This window comes from Balaenoptera ricei, chromosome 10, assembly GCF_028023285.1.
Source record: "Balaenoptera ricei isolate mBalRic1 chromosome 10, mBalRic1.hap2, whole genome shotgun sequence".
In the NCBI taxonomy this organism is placed as follows: domain Eukaryota; kingdom Metazoa; phylum Chordata; class Mammalia; order Artiodactyla; family Balaenopteridae; genus Balaenoptera; species Balaenoptera ricei.
The window spans coordinates 52269425-52292267 of NC_082648.1; the positions used below are offsets into that span (position 1 = coordinate 52269425).

A 22843-nucleotide genomic window follows, 5' to 3' on the forward strand; every position below is an offset into this window, starting at 1 on the left:
AGATCACCTATGGCAATAACATATGGAAGTGAGGACCTGATATTCTGGAGCTCTGAGGAACCTCACTGTTAAATGGTTGGGCACGAGAGGATGAGCATACAAAAGAGACTAAGAACATGGGGGCCAGAAATGTAGGAATGCATCTGAGAGACTGCGGCATAATAAAAGACAAAAGCAGAGAAAACTTCAAGATGAACCAAGTAATCAGTTATGTCAGGTGCTTCAAAGAAATTTGGTAAGACTGAAAGAGCAGTGTTTGCTTTGTCCACAGAGATCATGAGTATAATGAGAATAGTTTCAGTGGAGATGGAGTGGTTGATGGGGGTTGTGGAGGAAACCCAGTTGCAGTTAGTTGAATAGTGAGGGGGAAAAGTGAATAGATAAAACTTTTCAGAGTTGTCTGTAATATTTATGAATTAACCAGTACCTAAGGTTATTTAATAAAGTATGAAAACGGACAACTATGCTTTTCATTTTGTGAAACTACTGTAGATTTGAGAGTAGAATTTCAAATCACTTAACTCTTAAGATCCCATTTTTTGGGGGGAAGAATTAAAAGTACATTAAAATGGATATAAAAGACTAGAAGGATATATATATTTGGAGTCAACAATGATGACTGACTAACTTATCTCTGGGAGGTGAGATGAAGCAAAGCTTTTATTTTTATCTTTTTACTTATCTGTGTTTTCTTTCTTTTTTTTTTCCTCTAGTGAAGCTGATTTTTTTCCTTGAATGAACCTGATTTTTTAAAAAAAATACATTTTACAAATTTTGTGATTCTGAACAAATAAACTGCTCTATGCCTTATTTTTCCTTTTTTTTGGTAAGATTAAAGGATTAGATTGGTAGATTTTTCTTATTGTTTCTTTGTTTGCGGCTTCAATGAAATTGAGATGCTTAAAACAACAGAATAATATATATTTGAGGTTAGACATTAAATGTAGACTGGACCTTGTATTGTCAGTATAATGGGACTACTTTTGGCTAATATAGTCAAAGCATTAATAGGTTAAGGGAGCTTTTCTGCATAATATGCCATGATTATAAGTAAAATTTAAGAATTCTTTGCAAGATTCCCAGACTTTAAAATAATTATGCTTGTTTGTCATTGTGTTTTTATCAGCTCATTGTGTTCTGTTCAAGCAATCTAAGTAGAACAAAATATTAATTAGTAAATCTTCTATGCATGAATAGAATTATCTTTGCAAAATAAAATCTGAATTATATAATTTATTATACTTTATTAATCAGATTTTTTGTCAGCTGCCTATTTGAATGCTTTATCTGTTTGAATTTGTGTAATCTGTTTTCTTTCTTTTGTTCTTTATGTTTTTAATTGCTAGTGTCCTACTAAAATTAAAATTCCTAGTAATAAACATCATTTTAATTCCAAATTATTAAATGTTCCTTTTTAATTTAGATTCTTTTTAAAACTTCTTGAAATATTGTTTGATCTTATATTCTCAAAGAACAATACTAATTTCAGAATTGTGTGTAAAACGGTAAAATAATAAACTGTATAAACTTATAATAAAGCTAAATTATTCATACTGATTATTAAAGATTATTATTAACTGTGAGACTGTTTTATAAGCATTAAGTACAAACTAAGTTAATTCTTTTTTTTTCTTTTTTTTTTTTTTAATCTTTGCAAATAGCATCAGGAATTTAGTTTCCTCCTCAAAGAAAGGGTATGTCCTCTTGTGATAAAGCTCTTTTCTCCAAATATAAAGTTCAGACAAGGTTCCGGCACTTCATCTTCTCCAGCACCAGTTGAAAAACCATATTTTCCTATCTGCATGCGTTTGCTGAGAGTAGTATCTGTTCTGATTAAGCAATTTTACAGTCTTTTGGTAAGTGCTAATTCTCATATGTGTTTGTGTGTGTAATTGCATGAAGTCTCTTCTGAGAAGATGATGTATTTAGCTTTTTCACTTCAGTTAAGCAAACGTTTTTTTTTTTGAGTACCTATAGGTACTCTCTTAGGTACTCAAAAGTTCATTCTTCCCTTTCTTATGTTTATGTGGCATTTTTAATGTATGTCAGGAAGAGTCATGGCCTGTTATCAGATTTGGTGAATTCTAGCATTAGAAATCAATTTTTACTTTCAGTCTAATATTATATCTATTTTGCATAAATTTTTGGATGCAGGATATGTTGTGATATTCCAGATCATAATACTTTCAATGTAATGATTGACTCTTAAATATTTTTCAGAGAAAATGGTATATGATGGTATGTTTCTTTTTAATTTTATGTTAAGTCAAATTCAGCATTTTACCTTAATTTTAATTAACAAAAGTAATTGGTTATAGATCATCTATGAAAAGTCAATATGCTAAATGTTAGCGATAACCAACAACATAACAAACTATTAGACCGTATAGGTAGTTTATACTAAATTCTATGGAGACCATTTTAAAAAAAAGGTTTTTTCCATATTTATGTTATACTTGTCATAGATGTTCTTTTCATATTCCAAGTCCATTTATGTAAAATGCATTTAGAAATAGTCTTTATAAGCACTGTAGTTATAATTATTTCTGGCCACGTGAGGTATATCTGTAATATATTTAATACATTGTTTGGCAATACTGTAGGAAATCAAGTCATTTCAGAATGTGTTGCTAAAAATGAAATTAGAACACTCCCTAACACCATACACAAAAATAAACTCCAAATGGATTAAAGACCTAAATGTAAGACCTGATACTATAAAGCTCTTAGAGGAAAACATGGGAAGAACACTCTTTGATGTAAATCACAGCAAGATCTTTTTTGACCCACCTCCTAGAGTAATGAAAATAAAAACAAAAATAAACAAATGGGACCTAATGAAACTTAAAAGCTTTTGCACAGCAAAGGAAACTATAAACAAGACGAAAAGACAACCTCAGAATGGGAGAAAATATTTGCAAACAAATCAACGGACAAAGGATTAATCTCCAAAATATATAAACAGCTCATGCAGCTCAATATTAAAAAAACAAACAACCCAATCCAGAAATGGGCAGAAGACCTAAATAGACATTTCACCAAAGAAGACATACAGATGGCCAAGAGGCACAGGAAAAGCTGCTCAACATCACTAATTATTAGAGAAGTGCAAATCAAGACTACAACGAGGTATTACCTCACACCAGTTAGAATGGGCATCATCAGAAAATCTACAGACAACAAATGCTGGAGAGGGTGTGGAGAAAAGGGAACCCTCTTGCACTGTTGGTGGGAATGTAAATTGATACAGCCACTATGGAGAACAGTATGGAGGTTCCTTAAAAAATCTAAAAACAGAATTACCATATGACCCAGCAGTCCCACTACTGGGCATATACCCAGAGAAAACCATAATTCAAAAAGACACATGCACCCCAGTGTTCATTGCAGCACTATTTACAGTAGCCAGGTCATGGAAGCAACCTAAATGCCCATGCCGAATGCTATGCTATGCCGAATGGATAAAGAAGTTGTGGTACATATATACAATGGAATATTACTCAGCCATAAAAAGGAACAAAATTGGGTCATTTGTTGAGACGTGGATGGACCTAGAGACTGTCATACGAGTGAAGTAAGTCAGAAAGAGAAAAACAAATATCGTATATTAACGCACATATGTGGAATCTAGAAAAATGGTACAGATGAACCAGTTTGCAAGGCAGAGATGGAGACACATATGTAGAGAACAAATGTATGGAGAACAAGGGGGGAAAGCGAGGAGGGGGGTGATGGTGGTGGGATGAATTCGGAGATTGGGTTTGATGTATATACACTAATATGTATAAAATAGATAACTAATAAGAACCTGCTATATAAGAAAAACAAAGTTAAATTTAAAAAAAAGTGTTGCTATTTAGGGAACTGTAAACTATCAGGGCTTGGTGCCAAGGGTTTAAGAGTCTTTTAAAGTTCTTCTTTTTTAAGAAAGGTAGATTAGTTTCTCTAAAGATGGAAAGCTTTTACCCATCAGCTGTTATATTTTCTGTATTGTGTTTATTTATAGTCTGTTTCTATCCACAAAGAAACTTTTAAAAAAATGTACAGCAGAGTGACAAGATGATAGAATAGGAAGCTCCAGGCACTCTACCCCTCATGGAGACACCAACTTAACAATATACAGAACAGATTGCCCTTGTGAGATCTTTAGAAACCAGCTTAGAAATTACAGCACCCCAGGCAAGTCCAAGGCCAAGAAAAGGTTCATTAGAGTGGATAGGAAAACCCATTGCACTTACCCGCTGTACCTCATCCCACTCCTGGCACAGCACAACATGGTATGATCAAGGGAAATTCCCAATTTATGGCTTCTCCTTCAGGTGGAAAAGAAGGGTGAAATATGCAACCAATATCCTGACTTTTGGGGGTACTGCCCAAGGGACTGATTTTTGTCTCACCTGACTCTTGGACACTTACAAGAAAGACAGAAACATACTTAGATGCCTGGGGGCCTGCTGAGATCAAAGTCAAGCTCTGTGGCTTGCCACAGCACCAGGGAGATTATAGTAACACAGACAGACACCAGGGGAAGCACCAGTACCTTGACTTGATACAGCACCACAGACTGCCGTACTACATACAGACACCAGGGGGAGCTCCTGAGTAGAAATCGGCAAACCTCTTTACCTGGGAAATTACACACATAAGCCCAGAGAGGACACATTGACAGAAAAGGTTTGAGATGACCCCAAAATCTCTAGCTGGGCTGATTGATAAAGATCTTTCCCTGTACAAAGCCAGTCCATAAAGACTAAAAGAGTTAGCTGTTTTTTCAAATGCCCAAATTTCAACAGAAAATAAGAAGACATACAAATAAACAGGAAAACATGGCCTAACCAAAGGAGCAAAATAAACCTCCAGAAACTGTCCCTAAAGAAATGGAGATAAGTGAGTTACCCAACAAAGAATTCAAAATAACCATCACAAAGATGCTCAGAGAGCTAAAAGAGAACACAGACAACTAGTCAGGAAAATGGTATATGAACAAAATGAGAATATCAACAAAGAGAAACTATAAAAAAGAAACAAACAAATTCTGAAGCTGAAGAATACAGTAACTGAATTGAAAAAATTCACTAGAGGAAATAGCAGACTGGATCAAGCAGAAGGAAGAATCAGCAAAGTTGAAGACAGGTATTTGAAATTATCCAGTCAGAGGAGCAAAAAAGAAAAAAGAATGAAGAGACCCTATGGGACACCTCAAGTAGACCAGTATACGCATGTCTAGGAAAAGCGCACCGTGTTTTACTTTCACACTCACAATACCTCTGTAACCAAACGTGGATATTTTTCCCACACTGACCAGTTCTCTGACAGCCAGGTGTCTTACATTTTGATTAAATTCTGACATCTACCAGAGTTAGCACAGGCCCCATAGGTTAAGGGATCAGTCTGCGAGACTGTCCCCTGTTTTAGATGCCAGTCCCAAGTAGTGGATCCCCAGGTTACCAACAACTTCTGTCTAACTTGACTACAAATTGGAGGTTCCCATGACCCCTTCTTGGGGTTCAATAACTTGATAAAGTGGCTCACAGAACCCAGGAAAACATTTTACTTACTTTTGCCAATTTATTAGAAAGGATATTTTAAAGGATACCAATGAACAGGCAGATGAAGAGATACATAGGATGAATTCTGGAAGGGTCCTGAGAGCAGGAGCTTCTGTCCCTGTGAAGCTGGGGTATGCCACCCTTCTGTCATGTAAATGTGTTCACTAACCTGGATGTTCCCCAAACTCCATATTTTGGCGATTTTTAGGGAGGTTTCATCATGTAGGCATGATTGATTATTAACTCAATTTCCACCCCTCTTCCCACTCCAGAGAATGGAGGGTGGGGCTGAAAGTACCAAGCTTCTAATCATGGTTTGCTCTTTCTGGTAACTAACCCCTATCCCAGAGTCCATTGAGAGTTGCCTCATTAGAACAAAAGATACTCCTGTTACCTAGGAAATTCCAAGGGATTTAGGAGCACTGTGTCAGATGCTCCTATCATTCAGGAAATTACAAGGGTTTTAGGAGATGTGTGTCAGGAACCGGGGTCAGAAGTCAATTCTTAGAACAAAAGATGCTCCTAACCACCCCTATTTACAAGGGTTTTAGCAGCTCTCCTAACCTCAGGGGTGGAGACCAACATATATATTTCTTATTATTTCACAATGCATTATGGGAGTCTTAGATGAGGAGGGAAAGGGGCAGAGAGCCTATTTGAAGAAGTAATGGCTGAAACTTCCCAAATTTGAAGAAGGAAGTGGACATACAAATTCATGAAGCTCAAAGAATTCCAACTGGGATTAATTCAAGAGACCTAAACCGAGACACATTATAATCAAGCTGTCAAAAGTCACAGACAAAATATCTTTAAAGCAGAAAAAGAAAAGTGACTCTTCATGTGCAAGGGAGCTTTCATAAGATTTTCAGCAGACTTCTCAGCAGAAACCTTGCCAGCCAGAAGGGAATGGGGTGATATATTCAAAGTACTGAAAGGAAAAACTGTCAATCAAGAATACTAATCAAAACTTTCCTTCAAAACGAAGGAGAAATGAAGTCTTTCCCAGGTGAACAAAAACAGAGAGTTTGTTACCTGTGACTAGGCCGAATATATATCACTTCACTATTTATTCCCTAAATATTATCAGAGTTGTCTTCGGAGGGCTTCTCTCTTTTCCCTCTCTAAAATACATGTTTAACTAGTTAAATTAACATAAGACTATAGAAAGAGAAGACATTTCTCCTTTTCCTTTTCGTATCCGCTAATCAGAAAAGGAGAACCCAGTCTTTTTTCTGTTCTCCACAATAATACAGCATGCTTACATCTTCACCACGACAAATGCAGAATTCACATTTTGTTTCTGTTCCCAAATCAAGAATTACCAACTTAATTATCTTTTATTTTTATAAAACTTGGTGCTGAATTGTATCCCTTCAAAATTTATATGTTGAAGCCCTAACCCCCCCAACTGTGACAGTATTTGGAGATGAGATCTTTGGGAGATAATTAGGTTAGACGAGGTCATGAAGGTAGGGCCCCCATGATAGAATTAGTGACCTTATACAAAGAGATACTGGAGAGCGTGCTCTCTCTCTCTGTCTAACATGTGAGGACACAGTAGTAACGCAGCCACCTGCAAGCCAGAAAAAGAGCTCTCACCAGAACCCAACCATGCTGCCACCCCGATCTCAGACTTCCAGCCTCTAGAACTGTGAGAAATAAATTTCTGTTATCTAAGCCACCCAGTCTATGGTATTTTGTTATGGCAGCTCAAGCAGACTAAGGCATTTGGTTTCTGTTCACCACTTGTTATCTAGCTGTTCGTCCAGTGACTTTTTCAGAGCTACAGAAATCTTATTCTTTAGTAATTTCAGTTTTAGATGAAATTGCTGTTATTGAGTGCATATATTCTGGATACTAACAAGTACTTTACATTCATTCATTTAGACTTTACTACAACCCTATAAAGCAGGCCTTTGTATTTCTATTTTACAGCTGAAAAAATGAGGTTCAGGATATTTATGTAGTTTGCCTGAGATCATACAGTTTATAAGCTGCAGAGCTAGATGTTAAGTAATTCTTTTACACCCCCAAAACCCACACTCTTAACCCCACTGCATTTTATTCTTCACTGTTTTCTTAGTTCTCATTTCTTCCTCTCGCCAAGGCTGCCAGTGCCAAGTTTCCTGTACTGCTCCTCTACCATTCTCTGTATTTTGATCTTAGTCTCCTCGATTTGGGGGGACAGAATGGGGAGAGATAAAAGCACAACCAGCTACAGTAAAGATTGAATGTTGCTGTTTGAAGGAAGAGAAAAGCCTGCTTCTATTCTTCACTTATCAATTGGGCGTGATGACCAGCTGGTAAAACTTCCCTTCATAACAAGGCAGCTCTAGGACTGTGCTGCAAAGATGAATTCTTCAGATATGACATTAATTCCTCAGTGTTATAATTTGTTACATGGAGACTTGACTCATTAGTATGGAACAGTTCAGACATTCTAGTTTCTCCAAGGGCAAATGTTAGAAGTGTGGTTGTTGTGGGGTGAGATACGTGATTGATGTGGAATGCATCTCTCTTATTTCTCCTGTGTTTTCTATATTTAAACCTGGAAATGATACATCTTAAAGGATATACTAGAGTAGTAATTCTTATACTTTTTGGTTGTAGGACCCCTTTATACTCTTTAAAAATATTGAGGAGCTTTCATTTATGTGGATTATTTCTAACATTATTTACTGTATTAAAAATTAAGTCTGAGATGATACTAAAACTCATTACATGTTAACAGAAAAATTTATTTTCGTGAAAGGTACCTATATTTTCCAAAGGAAAAAAAAACATTGTTTTATATTTTTTGCAAATTTCTTTAATGTCTGGCTTAATGGAAGATAGCTGGATTCTCGTACCTTCTTCTATTTTCATTATTTTGTGATATGTTGTTTTGGTCAAAGCATATGAAGAAAATCTGTCCTCACAATGATATATAGTTGGAAAAGGCAGAATTATTTTAATGGCATTTTCAGGTAATAGTATATATTCTTCTTCGACCTTATACCAAACTGAACCAGTGACTCTTTCTTAAAGGTGTAGAATATGAAACCATGGTAATGACATTTTTATACTCTGTTACGTTAAAATTCATTGATTCATCTGATGCTTCAATTGTATCCTTTACCCATGCATCATTTATTATGGTTGAGCAAATGTTCCAAATGTTAATACTTTATACAGTACCAAAAATCACACGTGTTAATATCAGCAGCCATTTATCAGAAGAGTCTTTTGTTTTTAAAAAGCTGTCAAGGTCACAACAGCAGATATAAGTTTTCCAAAATTCTAATATTTGTTTGAAAGCTTGAATCTTATCATTGACAATAAATACTGTCCATTGTTTCCCCAAAAGTGACAGGCTTACTTGGTTAATTTTTGAGAAAATATCTGCAATATACACAAGTCTAAATAGTCATAGTTTGCCATATACTCTTTTAGTTAAAATGGTTCTCATAGGAGAAAAAAAGTGATTAGGTCAGTTCCCAGCTGTGCCTTTCCTTCAGACAGCCATTGTACTTTGATACACAGCAAAAGTACTTCATGTGTACTTCCTGTTTTGTCACACAGAAAATTACAAAGACATGCACGTATGGGTCAGATTTAATAAAATCAATAATTGTATTTTATTTGTTATTTGTTATTTTATTTTTATTCATTGTGATTGTGGTCCTTAGGTGAAACAGACCCTTTTATTTTTCTTAACTGTGTGTGATGGTGAAGAATACAATGACACTAGTACAGTTCGGTGCTACTGCCTTGATCTTGCTAAAGCACCAGCTGTTTCACCCACCACTGTGTTGAGTCATCAGTACAAATGTCAATACATTAAAAATGGCAAGTAATATCTTAGTCTTATTATGAAAATAGTGTGATGTTACAGATGTAATGAAATGGTCTGAGGGACCACACTTTGGGAACCACTGCACTGGAGAATCAGTGTTCTTCCCCAGTATTCACCAGCTTATCTCTTATTCTATCAAGTAGCTCAGGGCGGAGAAGATAACTAATCTTCTGTTAATATATAGAGAGTGATTAGAAGAAATTAGAATGCTCCAGTCATTCAGGTACAGATATAATATAGGTAGTACACTATATTCTTTCCACGTTCTGTCATCTGAGCTAGGTGCTCTTCTGCTCTCTGATACACTTAGGCTCCATGCCCAGATGTCTTTTTTAGGAACATATCTTTAAGGAGTTTACTAAACTTAGTTGTAAGTGGCAAGCATATCTCTTTTCTGCCTTTGACTTACTGCTTTTAAAAAGGAATGAATGGGCTAAATTGACTTGTGCAACTTAATTTTCCACATCTTTACATACATTTCTCTCACAAAGGATCTTATCACTAACAAATCCACTAGCTCTAAGGTTGTTAGCACTAAACAGCTCCTGAGAAATAGACTCCTGCATTTAAATATTCTACAAGACTTTCTTCATTGTCTCCTAAGCAAACAGTTATCTTATGTACATGATACCTTATCAGACATCTATGTGGTATTTCGATGAAAATTTCCACCAGGATGGCTTTGATTCATCTTAAACATCAGTTGTCTCTTGACTATTATTTGGTACCAAAGGACTATAGGAATTCAGAAACATTCATCACCCTTCATGTTAGTATAATGGTGTTCACGGAGTACTTTTGTGCCACAAGAGTTGGACTTGGACCATAGATACCTGTTTCATATGAGTGCAGCCTCTTGGGGGAAAGGCTTAACTTAGATTCACAATAGGCACCTTCCATTGATAGATACCCTTGAGGACGATTCATTGTCCTCAGCCACTAGTTCTCTGATCAGAGTTTCACACTTGGCAAGGAGGGAAGAAGCAAGAGCAAAGCTCCAGACCTCAGGAGAGAGGCTCTCTCTTTTACCCAAATCACAAGATTTTAGTGGCTGTAGTATAAAATTGAGTGATTGTTTGATTTGTACTGTAGTCACTTTTTCATAGGAGAGGAAATGAAAGGAAACTCTTCAAGGCAAGTTTTATAACATTAATAATTCCTTTGGCTGTGATGTACTTGATGTTTCTGAGAGCCTTTATTTTCTGGCTTGAAAACCTAACCAGTGAGCTTTAATTCTGTCACCATTTTAAATTCTACTTTTACTCTAAAGCAGATAGTACACATTTTGAAGGACCTACTCATGTTAAAACTCTTCAGTAGATAAAACTGTTGCCCAGTGAGTGAGTCACTAGCATGATTCTCTCCTTTTCAGTTCTTTACAAAAAGGGGTAATTTTATTTAGAAAAAATAGTAAGCACTGTGCATTTGCATGTCACTTTGTCATCTTTAGGGGATTTTTTTACCCTTATATTTTTCTCATTTGGGGTCTCAGGAAGGTGCAGGTACTTTTATCCTGTATTTATAAGAAGTTACCTAGCTTGTTGTCATCTACAAAGTTGGTGGGTAAAGAAGCTGAACCATGTGATTTCTGATCTAGTGCTTTTCAACCATATCAAGTTTAGGACAGTGACAAAGCTCTGCCTTATGACTTACCCAGTCATAGCAGTCTAAGGATGAAATTGTTTTTAGTTATCCCTCCTACTTTATCCTCATAATTATGTCCTATTTTTAAGCATCTACCTAAAAGGCATTAGAAAATACCAACTGCTAAGACTTTGGGCTAAAATCCTGAGGGCTCCTCTATTCTCGCAATTCCTTGCCTCGCATTATGCTCACTCATTTTGGAGCACCCCCAGCTAAAACGTCCAATAACCTGCTGTCCTTGGTGTGGAAGTATGATTTAGTTTGGCCTAGTGATCACAATGTCAGGTTAATTCTTACCTCCCAGAGGTCCTGCTGTGTCCTCAACAAATATGTAACAGAAACAACCTTTGAATAAACTGGTTACTTTTCGTTTGTTCATTCGTTCAGTTATCAGACATTTAATGAATAATGTCAAGAATATGCTTTAAATGTTGTTATTTATTTATAAAGAGCTTGCAAAGGAGGTGGTTTATATTAATACCAAAGGTAATAACTAGTAGTTAATAATGCAAAACTATGTACCAAGCCTTGTTCTGAATACTTTATATATCTTAACACCTGTCAACTGCTACAGGTTCCTTCTTGTTTTCCTACTAGAAAATATATGCTAAACATTCTTTGGCTTATTGCCTCTTTGTTTCTTAAGCAGCATAAGAACATATGGAAAAAGTGTTGTGATATTAATGAAGGGTACATGAGTGTACATGATACATGCTGCCTTCCAGGAATGAGGATGGCATGATGGTGCATAGTGCTTTCTAAAGAATAGGTATAAAAGATGAACCATGTTAGAAGATCATTAGTGTGAGTTTTTGATGCTATATTTAGAGAGACACTGATTATTTTTACTGCTATCTTTTCCATATATAACTACTTTTCCCTTCTTTTCTTTTTCTCTGCTCCCCATTATGGATCATACTTTATGTAAAATTAAAAGATTTTATTGGTTTGTCCATAGGAGTAAGAATAAGAATATAATTTATAATTCTTAGATTTAAAGAAATATTATTAAAAATGTTGTATTTTTTAGGTAACTGAATGTGAAATATTTCTGTCACTTCTGGTGAAATTTCTGGATGCAGATAAACCACAGTGGCTACGAGCTGTTGCGGTGGAATCAATACACAGACTCTGTGTGCAGCCTCAGCTATTGAGGTAAAACCTCAGCAATATTTTGTTAAATGGATAGGTTAATATTTATGCTAGCAGGAAGAGCTTAAATATTTATTTCAAATAATAATGATTTCTAAACAAAGAAAATTGTATATTGTATGTATATGGAGGGGTGTAGGTGTGGGCAAAAAGTGTGGTTAGGGGTTGCCGTCAATTGAATTTACTGAGTTAATATGGCCAAGATAATTTTTTTAGAACACTGACCTCATTCTGAGCCTTTGTCCAGAGTTAGTAAAATCACTCAGGTGTGATGAAGAAGTTTTAAGTATAGCATTGAGACTGATTTATCAACATTACTTGCTATTAAAAAAAGTTAAAAATTTTTAATCAAATATTTTCTCCAGAAACATTTAAAATTATTTTACAGGTCATTTTGTCAGTCCTATGATATGAAACAGCATTCTACCAAGGTTTTTCGTGATATTGTGAATGCACTGGGATCTTTTATCCAGTCCTTGTTTCTTGTCCCTCCTACTGGAAATCCTGCTACGACAAACCAAGCTGGTAAAGGCTTAGTCATATTTTGGTTTTTACATTCTGCCATAATTTACAATATTCAGTATTCTGAGAGGATATTTATAGAAATCCTGTGACTAGAGAAATTGAGGTTACCTAAATATATATTTATTTTATAATATTTTATTATATTTCTTTATAATATTTTATGTTGTATATATAAATATAAAGATTTACACTTAAAGAATAATTTGATCTCACTGAGGTAACTATGTTTATTTCTTTCCAGAATATATTTTCTTCTCTGATATACTTTCAGTTCCTCTCATCACATAAGAACAAAAGTTTAGATGCTAATTTTCTTTTTAGAAGAATCTTCATTTGGTGCCTCTCTTTAAAGAGTGTGGTTACTACTAAGGTAGTAACTAAGGAGGTCTGTTAGTCATTCTTTTAACAAAACAGGTGAACATGATTTAAGTTTGGATCAGTGTATAGCTTCTTGTTCCCTTTAACTTCTTTCTCTTCCATTTTTAACTTTCTGATTAGTGGTCTCTTTTGTCCTTTATTCCCACCTCTGATAAAAAGTGATTTAACAAAAGGTATGTTACATAGTTTGTCAGTATTTTTACTCATTAGTACCTTTTATATAAAGAAGGAAATGGTGTTTTGGGGAAACAGGGAGACTCTCTAGTAGCCAAAATAGGATTGATAAATTTCATTTATTTGTGCAGTATCCATTCCTATAGCATAATTTTAAAAAATTGACCAAGTGTTTGAATATTATGGATTTGTAATTAAGTAGTAAATTGGTGTCTTTGCTTGCTTTCCCTTATCTAACAGGAAGCAATAATTCAGGTGGCCCTGTCTCAGCACCAGCTAACTCAGGAATGTTGGGGATTGGTGGAGGTGTTACTTTGCTACCAGCATTTGAATATAGGGGAACTTGGATACCTATTCTGACTGTAACAGTACAAGGCAGTGCTAAAGCAACCTAGTAAGTAGTAGTAACATTATTTTGTAAGGAATGTTATTGTTGGGGTTTATATTTTATACTAAAATGTTTCTCTCCGTTATATTTAAAATTTTAGACCTACTATTTCTAACATATTTAAGAACTAATTTTCTTTTGTCATATTTTGAGAATTTTATCTAGGACTGGATTTTGTTTGTTTTCTTTTGTACTACTTGAGGACTGTTAACAGCATTATAAAACAGAATGTGATTTCTTTACCTAAGGACCTATCCACTTGTTCTGTATGGCTTTTTGATTTAAGTATGTGGCTTGATTTCAGGCCTTGTGGACTCAGGTCTTCTGATACTGAGTTACCTTCAGCAAATTAGTTTACCTATTTAAAAATCTCAGTGCACTCAACTATAAAATGGGAGTAGTGATATATCTACCTTTCAGGATTCTCTATGTGAATAGTTAAGTGTTTGGCTGATCACACTTTTAGGGTTTAACACATGGAACTTTTAGTTTAATTAATTAAAGTGTTTAATGGATTCCACATGTGTTATTTAAAAATTTGTCATTAGACATTTCAGTTTAACAACTACATATTCAGCAGTGTATTGTTGATTTTTCTTAAGTAAGTCTTAGTGAACTGTAGTGCTTACAGAGATAAAGCAACCGATACTACATGTGTTTAACATTGCCACAGTTGTGAGGCAGTTAATTAATATATTTTGAGTAATTGATATGCATAATTAAAACACTGTTCCAGTGACAGTAAATCAAGACTTAAACTGTGAAGCAGAATCTCTGACTAGTTTAAATCATGAATTTGTATGATATGTCAGCCTGCATTGTATCATCACAATGATATTTTACTGTGCAGCTTTTTATTTTGCCTAAAATTGTAAAAGTAAAGAGTCATGGAGGACTGAAATATTGTTATCCTTAGTCACTTAAAAGATTGAAGTTACTGTCTCATGCAGGCTTTGCCTTGCTACAGAGGCTAATGATTGAGTATACTAGAGTATCAGGTTGTAAAAGAATCAGATTTCTAGCACTGAAGGAGATGTTAATAATTATCTCATTCATTATCCCACCTCATTTTTTAAATTGAAACAATCCCAACACAGAACAAAATTGCTGCTCTTGTGGACCTTACATTTTAGTGAGTGAGATAGTCAATAAAGATGCAAATAAACATACAGTATCATATTGGGTAGTGGTTAACTGTTTGAAGAAAAAGCAAGTTATAAGGGTGTAGAGAGTGATCACAGTGAAGCTAGGAACAGAAAGGATATATCTGAGGAAATAAGAGTAAGCAAAGACATAATTATTACTTTTTTAACATCTTTATTAGAGTATAATTGCTTTACAATGTTGTATTAATTTCTGCTCTATAACAAGGTGAATCAGCTCTATGTATACATATATCCCCATATCTCTTCCCTCTTGGGTCTCCCTCCTACCCTCCCTGTCTCACCCCTCTAGGTGGTCACAAAGCACCAAGTTGATCTCCCTGTGCTATGTGGCTGCTTCCCACTAGCTATCGATTTTACGTTTGGTAGTGTATATATGTCCATGCCACTCTCTCACTTCGTCCCAGCTTACCCTTCCCCCTCCCTGTGTCCTCAAGTCCATTCTCTACAACTGCATCTTTATTCCTGTCCTGCCCCTAGGTTCTTCAGAACCTTTTTTTTTTAGATTCCATGTATATGTGTTAGCATACGGTATTTGTTTTTCTCATTCTGACTTACTTCACTCTGTATGACAGACTCTAGGTCCATCCACCTCACTACAAATAACTCAATTTCGTTTCATTTTATGGCTGAGTAATATTCCATTGTATATATGTGCCACATCTTCTTTATCCATTCATCTGTTGATGGACACTTAGGTTGCTTCCATGTCCTAGCTATTGTAAATAGTGCTGCAGTGAACATTGTGGTACATGACTCTTTTTGAATTATGGTTTTCTCAGGGTATATGCCCAGTAGTGGGATTGCTGGGTCGTATGGTAGTTCTATTTTTAGTTTTCTAAGGAATCTCCATACTGTTTTCCATAGTGGCTGTATCAATTTACATTCCCACCAACAGTGCAAGAGGGTTCCCTTTTCTCCACACCCTCTCCAGCATTTATTGTTTGTAGATTTTTTGATGATGGCCATTCTGACTGGTATGAGGTGCTACCTCATTGTAGTTTTGATTTGAATTTCTCTAATGATTAGTGATGTTGAGCATCCTTTCATGTGTTTGTTGGCAATCTGTATGTCTTCTTTGGAGAGATGTCTGTTTAGATCTTCTGCCCATTTTTGGATTGGGTAGTTTGTTTTTTGATATTGAGCTGCATGAGCTGCTTGTAAATTTTGGAGATTAATCCTTTGTCAGTTGCTTCATTTGCAAATATTTTCTCCCATTCTGAGGGTTGTCTTTTCGTCTTGTTTATGTTTTCCTTTGCTGTGCAAAAGCTTTTAAGTTTCATTGGATCCCATTTGTTTATTTTTGTTTTTATTTCCATTTCTCTAGGAGGTGGGTCAAAAAGGATCTTGCTGTGATTTATGTCATACAGTGTTCTTCCTGTGTTTTCCTCTAAGAGTTTTATAGTGTCTGGTCTTACATTTAGGTCTTTAATCCATTTAGAGTTTATTTTTGTATATGGTGTTAGGCAGTGTTCTAATTTCATTCTTTTACATGTAGCTGTCCAGTTTTCCCAGCACCACTTATTGAAGAGGCTGTCTTTTCTCCATTGTATATTCTTGCCTCCTTTATCAAAAATAAGGTGACCATATGCACGTGGGTTTATCTCTGGCCTTTCTATCCTGTTCCATTGATCTATATTTCTGTTTTTATACCATACTGTCTTGATTACTGTAGCTTTGTAGTATAGTCTGAAGTCAGGGAGCCTGATTCCTCCAGCTCCAGTTTTCTTTCTCAAGATTGCTTTGGCTATTCACGGTCATTTGTGTTTCCATACAAATTGTGAAATTTTTTGTTCTAGTTCTGTGAAAAATGCCATTGGTAGTTTGATAGGGATTGCATTGAATATGTAGATTGCTTTGGGTAGTATAGTCATTTCACATTGTTGATTCTTCCAATCCAAGAACATGGTATATCTCGCCTTCTGTTTGTATCATGTTTAATTTCTTTCATCAGTGTCTTATAGTTTTCTTCATACAGGTCTTTTGCCTCCTTAGGTAGGTTTATTCCTAGGTATGTTATTCTTTTTGTTGCAGTGGTAAATGGGAGTGTTTCCTTAATTTCTCTCTCAGATTTTACATCATTAGTGTACAGGAATGCAAGAGATTTCTGTGCATTAATTTTATATCCTGCTACTTTACCAAATTCATTGATTAGCTCTAGTAGTTTTCTGGTAGCATCTTTAGGATTCTCTATATATAATATCATGTCATCTGCAAACAGTGACAGCTTTACTTCTTTTCCGATTTGGATTCCTTTTATTTCTTTTTCTTCTCTGATTGCTGTGGTTGAAAATTCCAAAACTGTTGAATAATAGTGGTTGAGACTGGAAGACCTTGTCTTGTTCCTGATCTTAGAGGAAATGGTTTCAGCTTTTCATCATTGAGAACTATGTTGGCTGTGGGTTAGTCATATATGGCCTTTATTATGTTGAGGTAAGTTCCCTCTGTGCCTGCTTTCTGGAGGGTTTTTCTCTTAAATGTGTGTTGAATTTTGTCAAAAGCTTTTTCTGCAGCTATTGACATGATCATATGGTTTTTCTCTTTCAGTTTGTTAATATGGTTTATCACATTGATTGATTTGCGTATATTGAAGAATCCTTGCATTCCTGGGGTATACCCCACTTGATCATGGTGTATGATCTGTTTAATGTGCTGTTGGAGTCTGTTTGCTAGTATTTTGTGGAGGATTTTTGCATCTATGTTCATCAGTGATATTGGCCTGTAGTTTTCTTTCTTTGTGACATCTTTGTCTGGTTTTGGTATCAGGGTGATGGTGGCCTTGTAGAATGAGTTTGGGAGTGTTCTTCCCTCTGCTATATTTTAGAAGTGTTTGAGAAGGATAGGTGTTAGCTTTTCTCTAAATGTTTGATAGAATTCACCTGTGAAGCCATGTGGTCCTGGACTCCTGTTTGTTGGAAGATTTTTAATCACAGTCTCAATTTCAGTGCTTGTGATTGGTCTGTTTATATTTTGTTTCTTCCTGGTTCAGTCTCGGAAGGTTGTGCTTTTCTAAGAATGTGTCCATTTCTTCCAGGCTGTCCATTTTATTGGCATATAGTTGCTTGTAGTAATCTCTCATGATCCTTTGTATTTCTGCCATGTCAGTTGTTACTTCTCCTTTATTCATTTCTAATTCTATTGATTTGAGTCTTCTCCCTTTTTTTCTTGATGAGTCTGGCTAATGGTTTATCAATTTTGTTTATCTTCTCAAAGAACCAGCTCTTAGTTTTATTGATCTTTGCTATCGTTTCCTTCATTTCTTCTTCATTTATTTCTGATCTGGTCTTTATGATTTCTTTCCTTCTGCTAACTTTGGGGGTTCTTTTTTTCTTCTTTCTCTCATTGCTTTAGGTGTAAGGTTAAGTTATTTGAGATGTTTCTTGTTTCTTGAGATAGGATTGTATTGCTGTAAACTTCCCTCTTAGAACTGCTTTTGCTGCATTGCATAGGTTTTGGGTCGTCGTGTTTTCATTGTCATTTGTTTCTAGGTATTTTCTGATTTCCTCAGTGATCTCTTGGTTATTTAGTAGTGTATTGTTTAGCCTCCATATGTTTGCTTTTTTACAGGTTTTTTCCTGTAATTGATATCTAGTCTCATAGCGTTGTGGTCAGAAAAGATACTTGATATGATTTCAGTTTTCTTAAATTTACCAAAGCTTGATTTGTGACCCAAGATAGGATCTATTCTGGGGAATGTTCCATGAGCACTTGAGAAGAAAGTGTAATCTGCTGTTTTGGGATGGAATGTCGTATAAATATCAATCAAGTCCATCTTGTTTAGTGTGTCATTTAAAGCTTGTGTTTCCTTATTTATTTTCATTTTGGATGATCTGTCCATTGGTGAAAGTGGGGTGTTAAAGTCCCCTACTATGATTGTGTTACTGTTGATTTCCTCTTTTATGGCTGTTAGCATTTGCATTATGTATTGAGGTGCTCCTATGTTGGGTGCATAAATATTTACAATTGTTATATCTTCTTCTTGGATTGATCCCTTGATCATTTTGTAGTGTCCTTCTTTGTCTCATGTAATAGTCTTTATTTTAAAATCTATTTTGTCTGATATGAGAATTGCTACTCCAACTTTCTTTTGATTTCCATTTGCATGGAATATCTTTTTCCATCCCCTGACTTTCAGTCTGTATGTGTCCCTAGGTCTGAAGTGGGTCTCTTGTAGACAGCATATATATGGGTCTTGTTTTTGTATCCATTCAGCCAGTCTGTGTCTTTTGGTTGGAGCTTTTAATCCATTTACATTTCAGGTAGTTATCGATATGTATGTTCCTATTCCCATTTTCTTAATTGTTTTGGGTTTGTTATTGTAGGTCTTTTCCTTCTCTAGTGTTTCCTGCCTAGAGAAGTTCCTTTAGCATTTGTTGTAAAGCTGGTTTGGCGATGCTGAATTCTCTCAGCTTTTGCTTGTGCAAAGACATAATTAAAAGGAAAGAGTGAAGATACATGATTGAGGAAGAAAAATAAGAACAAATAACAGGAGGGTAAATACTTGGCCAAGTTGCAGAATTGCTTTTTTTTTATTAATAGAAGTCTCTACCAAGTTGTTTATTGATTATTTAATCCTCATCAATTAAGAGACTTGGATTTTAACTAGTTCTGCTACTAAATTCTATGATTTTGAGTAGGGCACTTTATTTCACCTGATCTTAATTTTCTTATCTTTAATACAAGGTTAGGACTAAATCTCTAAAGGAACATATAAATGGATTTTCTTTTCTTTTTTTCAGTGCTATAGATACTGACATTACTCACTTCTGAAATCATAAATAGACAGAAAATATTGGGTTTCTTTTGTAAATGGGTTAGTATGTTCACATTGGGACTTACCTGTTGAATTGGTATCTTTTATTCATTCATTGTGAGTTTTAGTATAAAATGATTTTCACTGTTTTCTTTGAAGACATACATATAAATCTTAATTGTGTATACAATTCTTTTTTGACTTCTTAAGTGTGTAATAATTTGAAAACCTAAGTGACATATAGACAAGTAGTTTTGACATAATTGATGACAATATATTCTTTCAGATTTATTATACTATGGCTCCCTTCAAAGTTGGGCTTGTGATAGTTTTTTTCAACTTGACCTTAATTTTAAAATATTTAAATAAATGGTTTACCTTTAATCTAAAAGTAGAGTTTGTGTAGTAATTATAATAAAGCAGCACTGAAACAGTTAAGAAAGTGTGGGTTTGTTTAGGTTTGTGGTATAAATTACCTTTTTCGCAGCTATTCTAGTGCTTAAAGTCTGTACCACAGAATTTGGGAATTAGAGTTTGTGATGTTTAGGAGTATTTTATCTGTTTTAGATGCATTTTCCCAATAGACGATATATTCTTTGAGAACAGAGATTTGTCTAACAAGATGCTTGGCACTGATTGGTTTAGTATGTGGCTCTTTAAGGCTCATTGGCCTGGCAAAGATTAAACCCATAAACTTCACTTCCCCATTTGAGCTTAAATATCTTGATCAGTAATATAAATATGTTTGTATTGATTACCTAAATTTTAAAAATACTGAGAGTTGGCCCATAAGGGTTAAATTGATAGGCTTTAGAGTCGAACTTGGGTTAAAAACTGCTGACTGATAACTGTCACCATAGTTCACAGTTTCATCATCTGTATCTCTTAGGGTTTTTGTGAGGAGTTAAATGAGGTACATTAAAAAAAAACCCCTTAGTGTCCCAAGCTGAGAGTAAATTGCTCAATAAATGATAGGTATACATAGGTGTTTTTATTGTTTATTCTGAGTTTTACATCTTTATAAATTTCCTACCTTATATTGATTATGATTAGGAAACTTCTAGAATTTGAGTTTGGAATACTTTTATTAGCTTTTCTTATTATAATCTTTAGTGATTTCAATTTTGTTTTTGAGATATAAGTAACATAGGATAAAATTTGCCCTTTTACAATGTACAGTTCATGGTTTTATTATATTCAGACATTAGGCAACCATAAGCACCATCTAATTTCAGAACTTTTTCGTCACCCCAGAAAAAAAAAAAAGCCATATCCATAAGCAGTCATTCTCCAATCTCCCTTTCCCTACCCCTTAGCAACTACTAATCTACTTTCTCTGTTGATTTGCTTGTTCTGGATATTTCATATGAATGGAATCATACAATAAATATTCTTGTGTGTCAGGCTTCTTTTATTCAGCATAATGTTTTGAAGGTTCATCTATGTTGCAGGTTGTACCAGTACTTTCTGTTTGTGGCTGAATAATATTCCACTGTATGGTAATACCACATTTTGTTTATCTCATTGTCAGTTGATGGGCATTTGGGTTGTTTCCACTATTTGGCTATGAATAATGCTGCTATGAGCATTTGCCTGCAAGTTTTTGCATAGATGTTTTCATTTCTACTGGATGTATACCTAGGAGTGGAATTGCTGGGCCATATAGTTACTCTACGTTTTACTTTCTGATGAACTGCCAAGCTGTTTTCCCAAGCGACCACACCATTTTACATTTTCACCAACAATGTGTGAGGGTTTAAGTTTCACCACATCCTTAGCAATACTTGTTACTGTCTTTTGATTATAGCCGTCCTAGTGGGTAAGTGGTATATTACTGTGTTTCAAATTTGTATTTCTCTAATGACCAGTGACATTGAGCATCTCATTCATGTGCTTATTGGCCATTTATATATCATCTTGGGAGAAATATCTACTGAAATCCTTTGCTCCTTTTTAATTGGGTTTTTAAAATTATTATTATTGAGTTGTGAAAGTTCTTACATATTCAAGATCTAGTCCCTTATCAGATATATGATTTGCAAAAATTTTCTTGCATTCTATGGATTGTCTTTTCATTTTCTTGATAGTGTCCTTTGAAGCACGATCATTTTTAATTTTGATGAATTCAGTTTATCTGTTTTTCCTTTGGTCGCTTATGCATTTTGATATCATACCTAACAAACCATTTCATAATTTGAGGTCATAAAGATTTTTGCCCATGTTTTCTTCTAAGAGTTTTTAGTTTTAGATCTTACACTTAGGTCATTGATTCATTTTTTTTTTTTTAATTTTTAAAAAAAATTTATTTATTTATTTATTTATGGCTGTGTTGGGTCTTCGTTCCTGTGCGAGGGCTTTCTCTAGTTACGGCAAGTGGGGGCCACTCTTCATCACGGTGCGCGGGCCTCTCACTATCGCGGCCTCTCTTGTTGTGGAGCGCAGGCTCAGTAATTGTGGCTCACGGGCCTAGTTGCTCCGTGTCATGTGGGATCTTCCCAGACCAGGGCTTGAACCCGTGTCCCCTGCGTTGGCAGGCAGATTCTCAACCACTGAGCCACCAGGGAAGCCCCAGTTGATTCATTTTGAGTTAATTTTTGTAAATGGTATGAGGTAAGGCTCCAGTATCACTCTTTTACATGTGAATATCCATTAGTTCTTTCCCCATTGAATTATTCTTTCTCCATTGAATTATCTTGACAGATTTCCATTTTAAGGAACTTAAAACCTGTTTGTCATGATTTAAAACAAAAGGTTTGTTGTCTTTCCGTCTGAAAGCTATGTCCTAATTATGGAGTATAAGTTGCTCTAAAATTTGAACGTGACACACTGATGCTTTAGGTATTACCTTACCCAGTTGACCAATTGTATCTGAGATTATAGGATGACAGATGAGCTGGATATCTCACAGTAGTAATTTTCCCTAGTATGAAAGCTTCTTTTCCTCTTTATAGGATTGATTTGATTTTATAACATCTTATTTTATTTATTTATTACCTTTTTAAAATTATACTTAATTTACAATATTGTGTTAGTTTCAAGTGTACAGCAAAGTGATTTCAGTTATACATAAATATTTATAGATACTCTTTTTCAGATTCTTTTCCATTACAGGTTATTACAGGATATTGAGTATAGTTCCCTGTGCTATGTAGTAGGTCCTTGTTGTTTACCGATTTTATATAGCAGCTTATTTTAAAAGCAGCTAAGTCAGAGTTTGAGATGGGTTGTAATCTGTCTTTTTCTATTTTGTATGTAAGTCTTTTTTCTAATGTCAACAATTAA

General features: G+C 35.0%; 1 protein-coding gene across 3 annotated transcripts in view; it reads left to right on the forward strand.

The window, feature by feature from the left end:
* Positions 1 to 22843, forward strand: part of MON2 (MON2 homolog, regulator of endosome-to-Golgi trafficking) — a 126676-nt gene that overhangs the window by 33306 nt on the left and 70527 nt on the right. For all 3 annotated transcript variants that reach the window (XM_059936395.1, XM_059936396.1, XM_059936397.1), the window contains 4 exons: positions 1662 to 1856; positions 12059 to 12183; positions 12569 to 12705; positions 13498 to 13651. In XM_059936395.1, coding sequence (XP_059792378.1) covers positions 1662 to 1856; positions 12059 to 12183; positions 12569 to 12705; positions 13498 to 13651 — 611 coding nt within the window. The remainder of the gene's footprint in view (positions 1 to 1661; positions 1857 to 12058; positions 12184 to 12568; positions 12706 to 13497; positions 13652 to 22843) is intronic.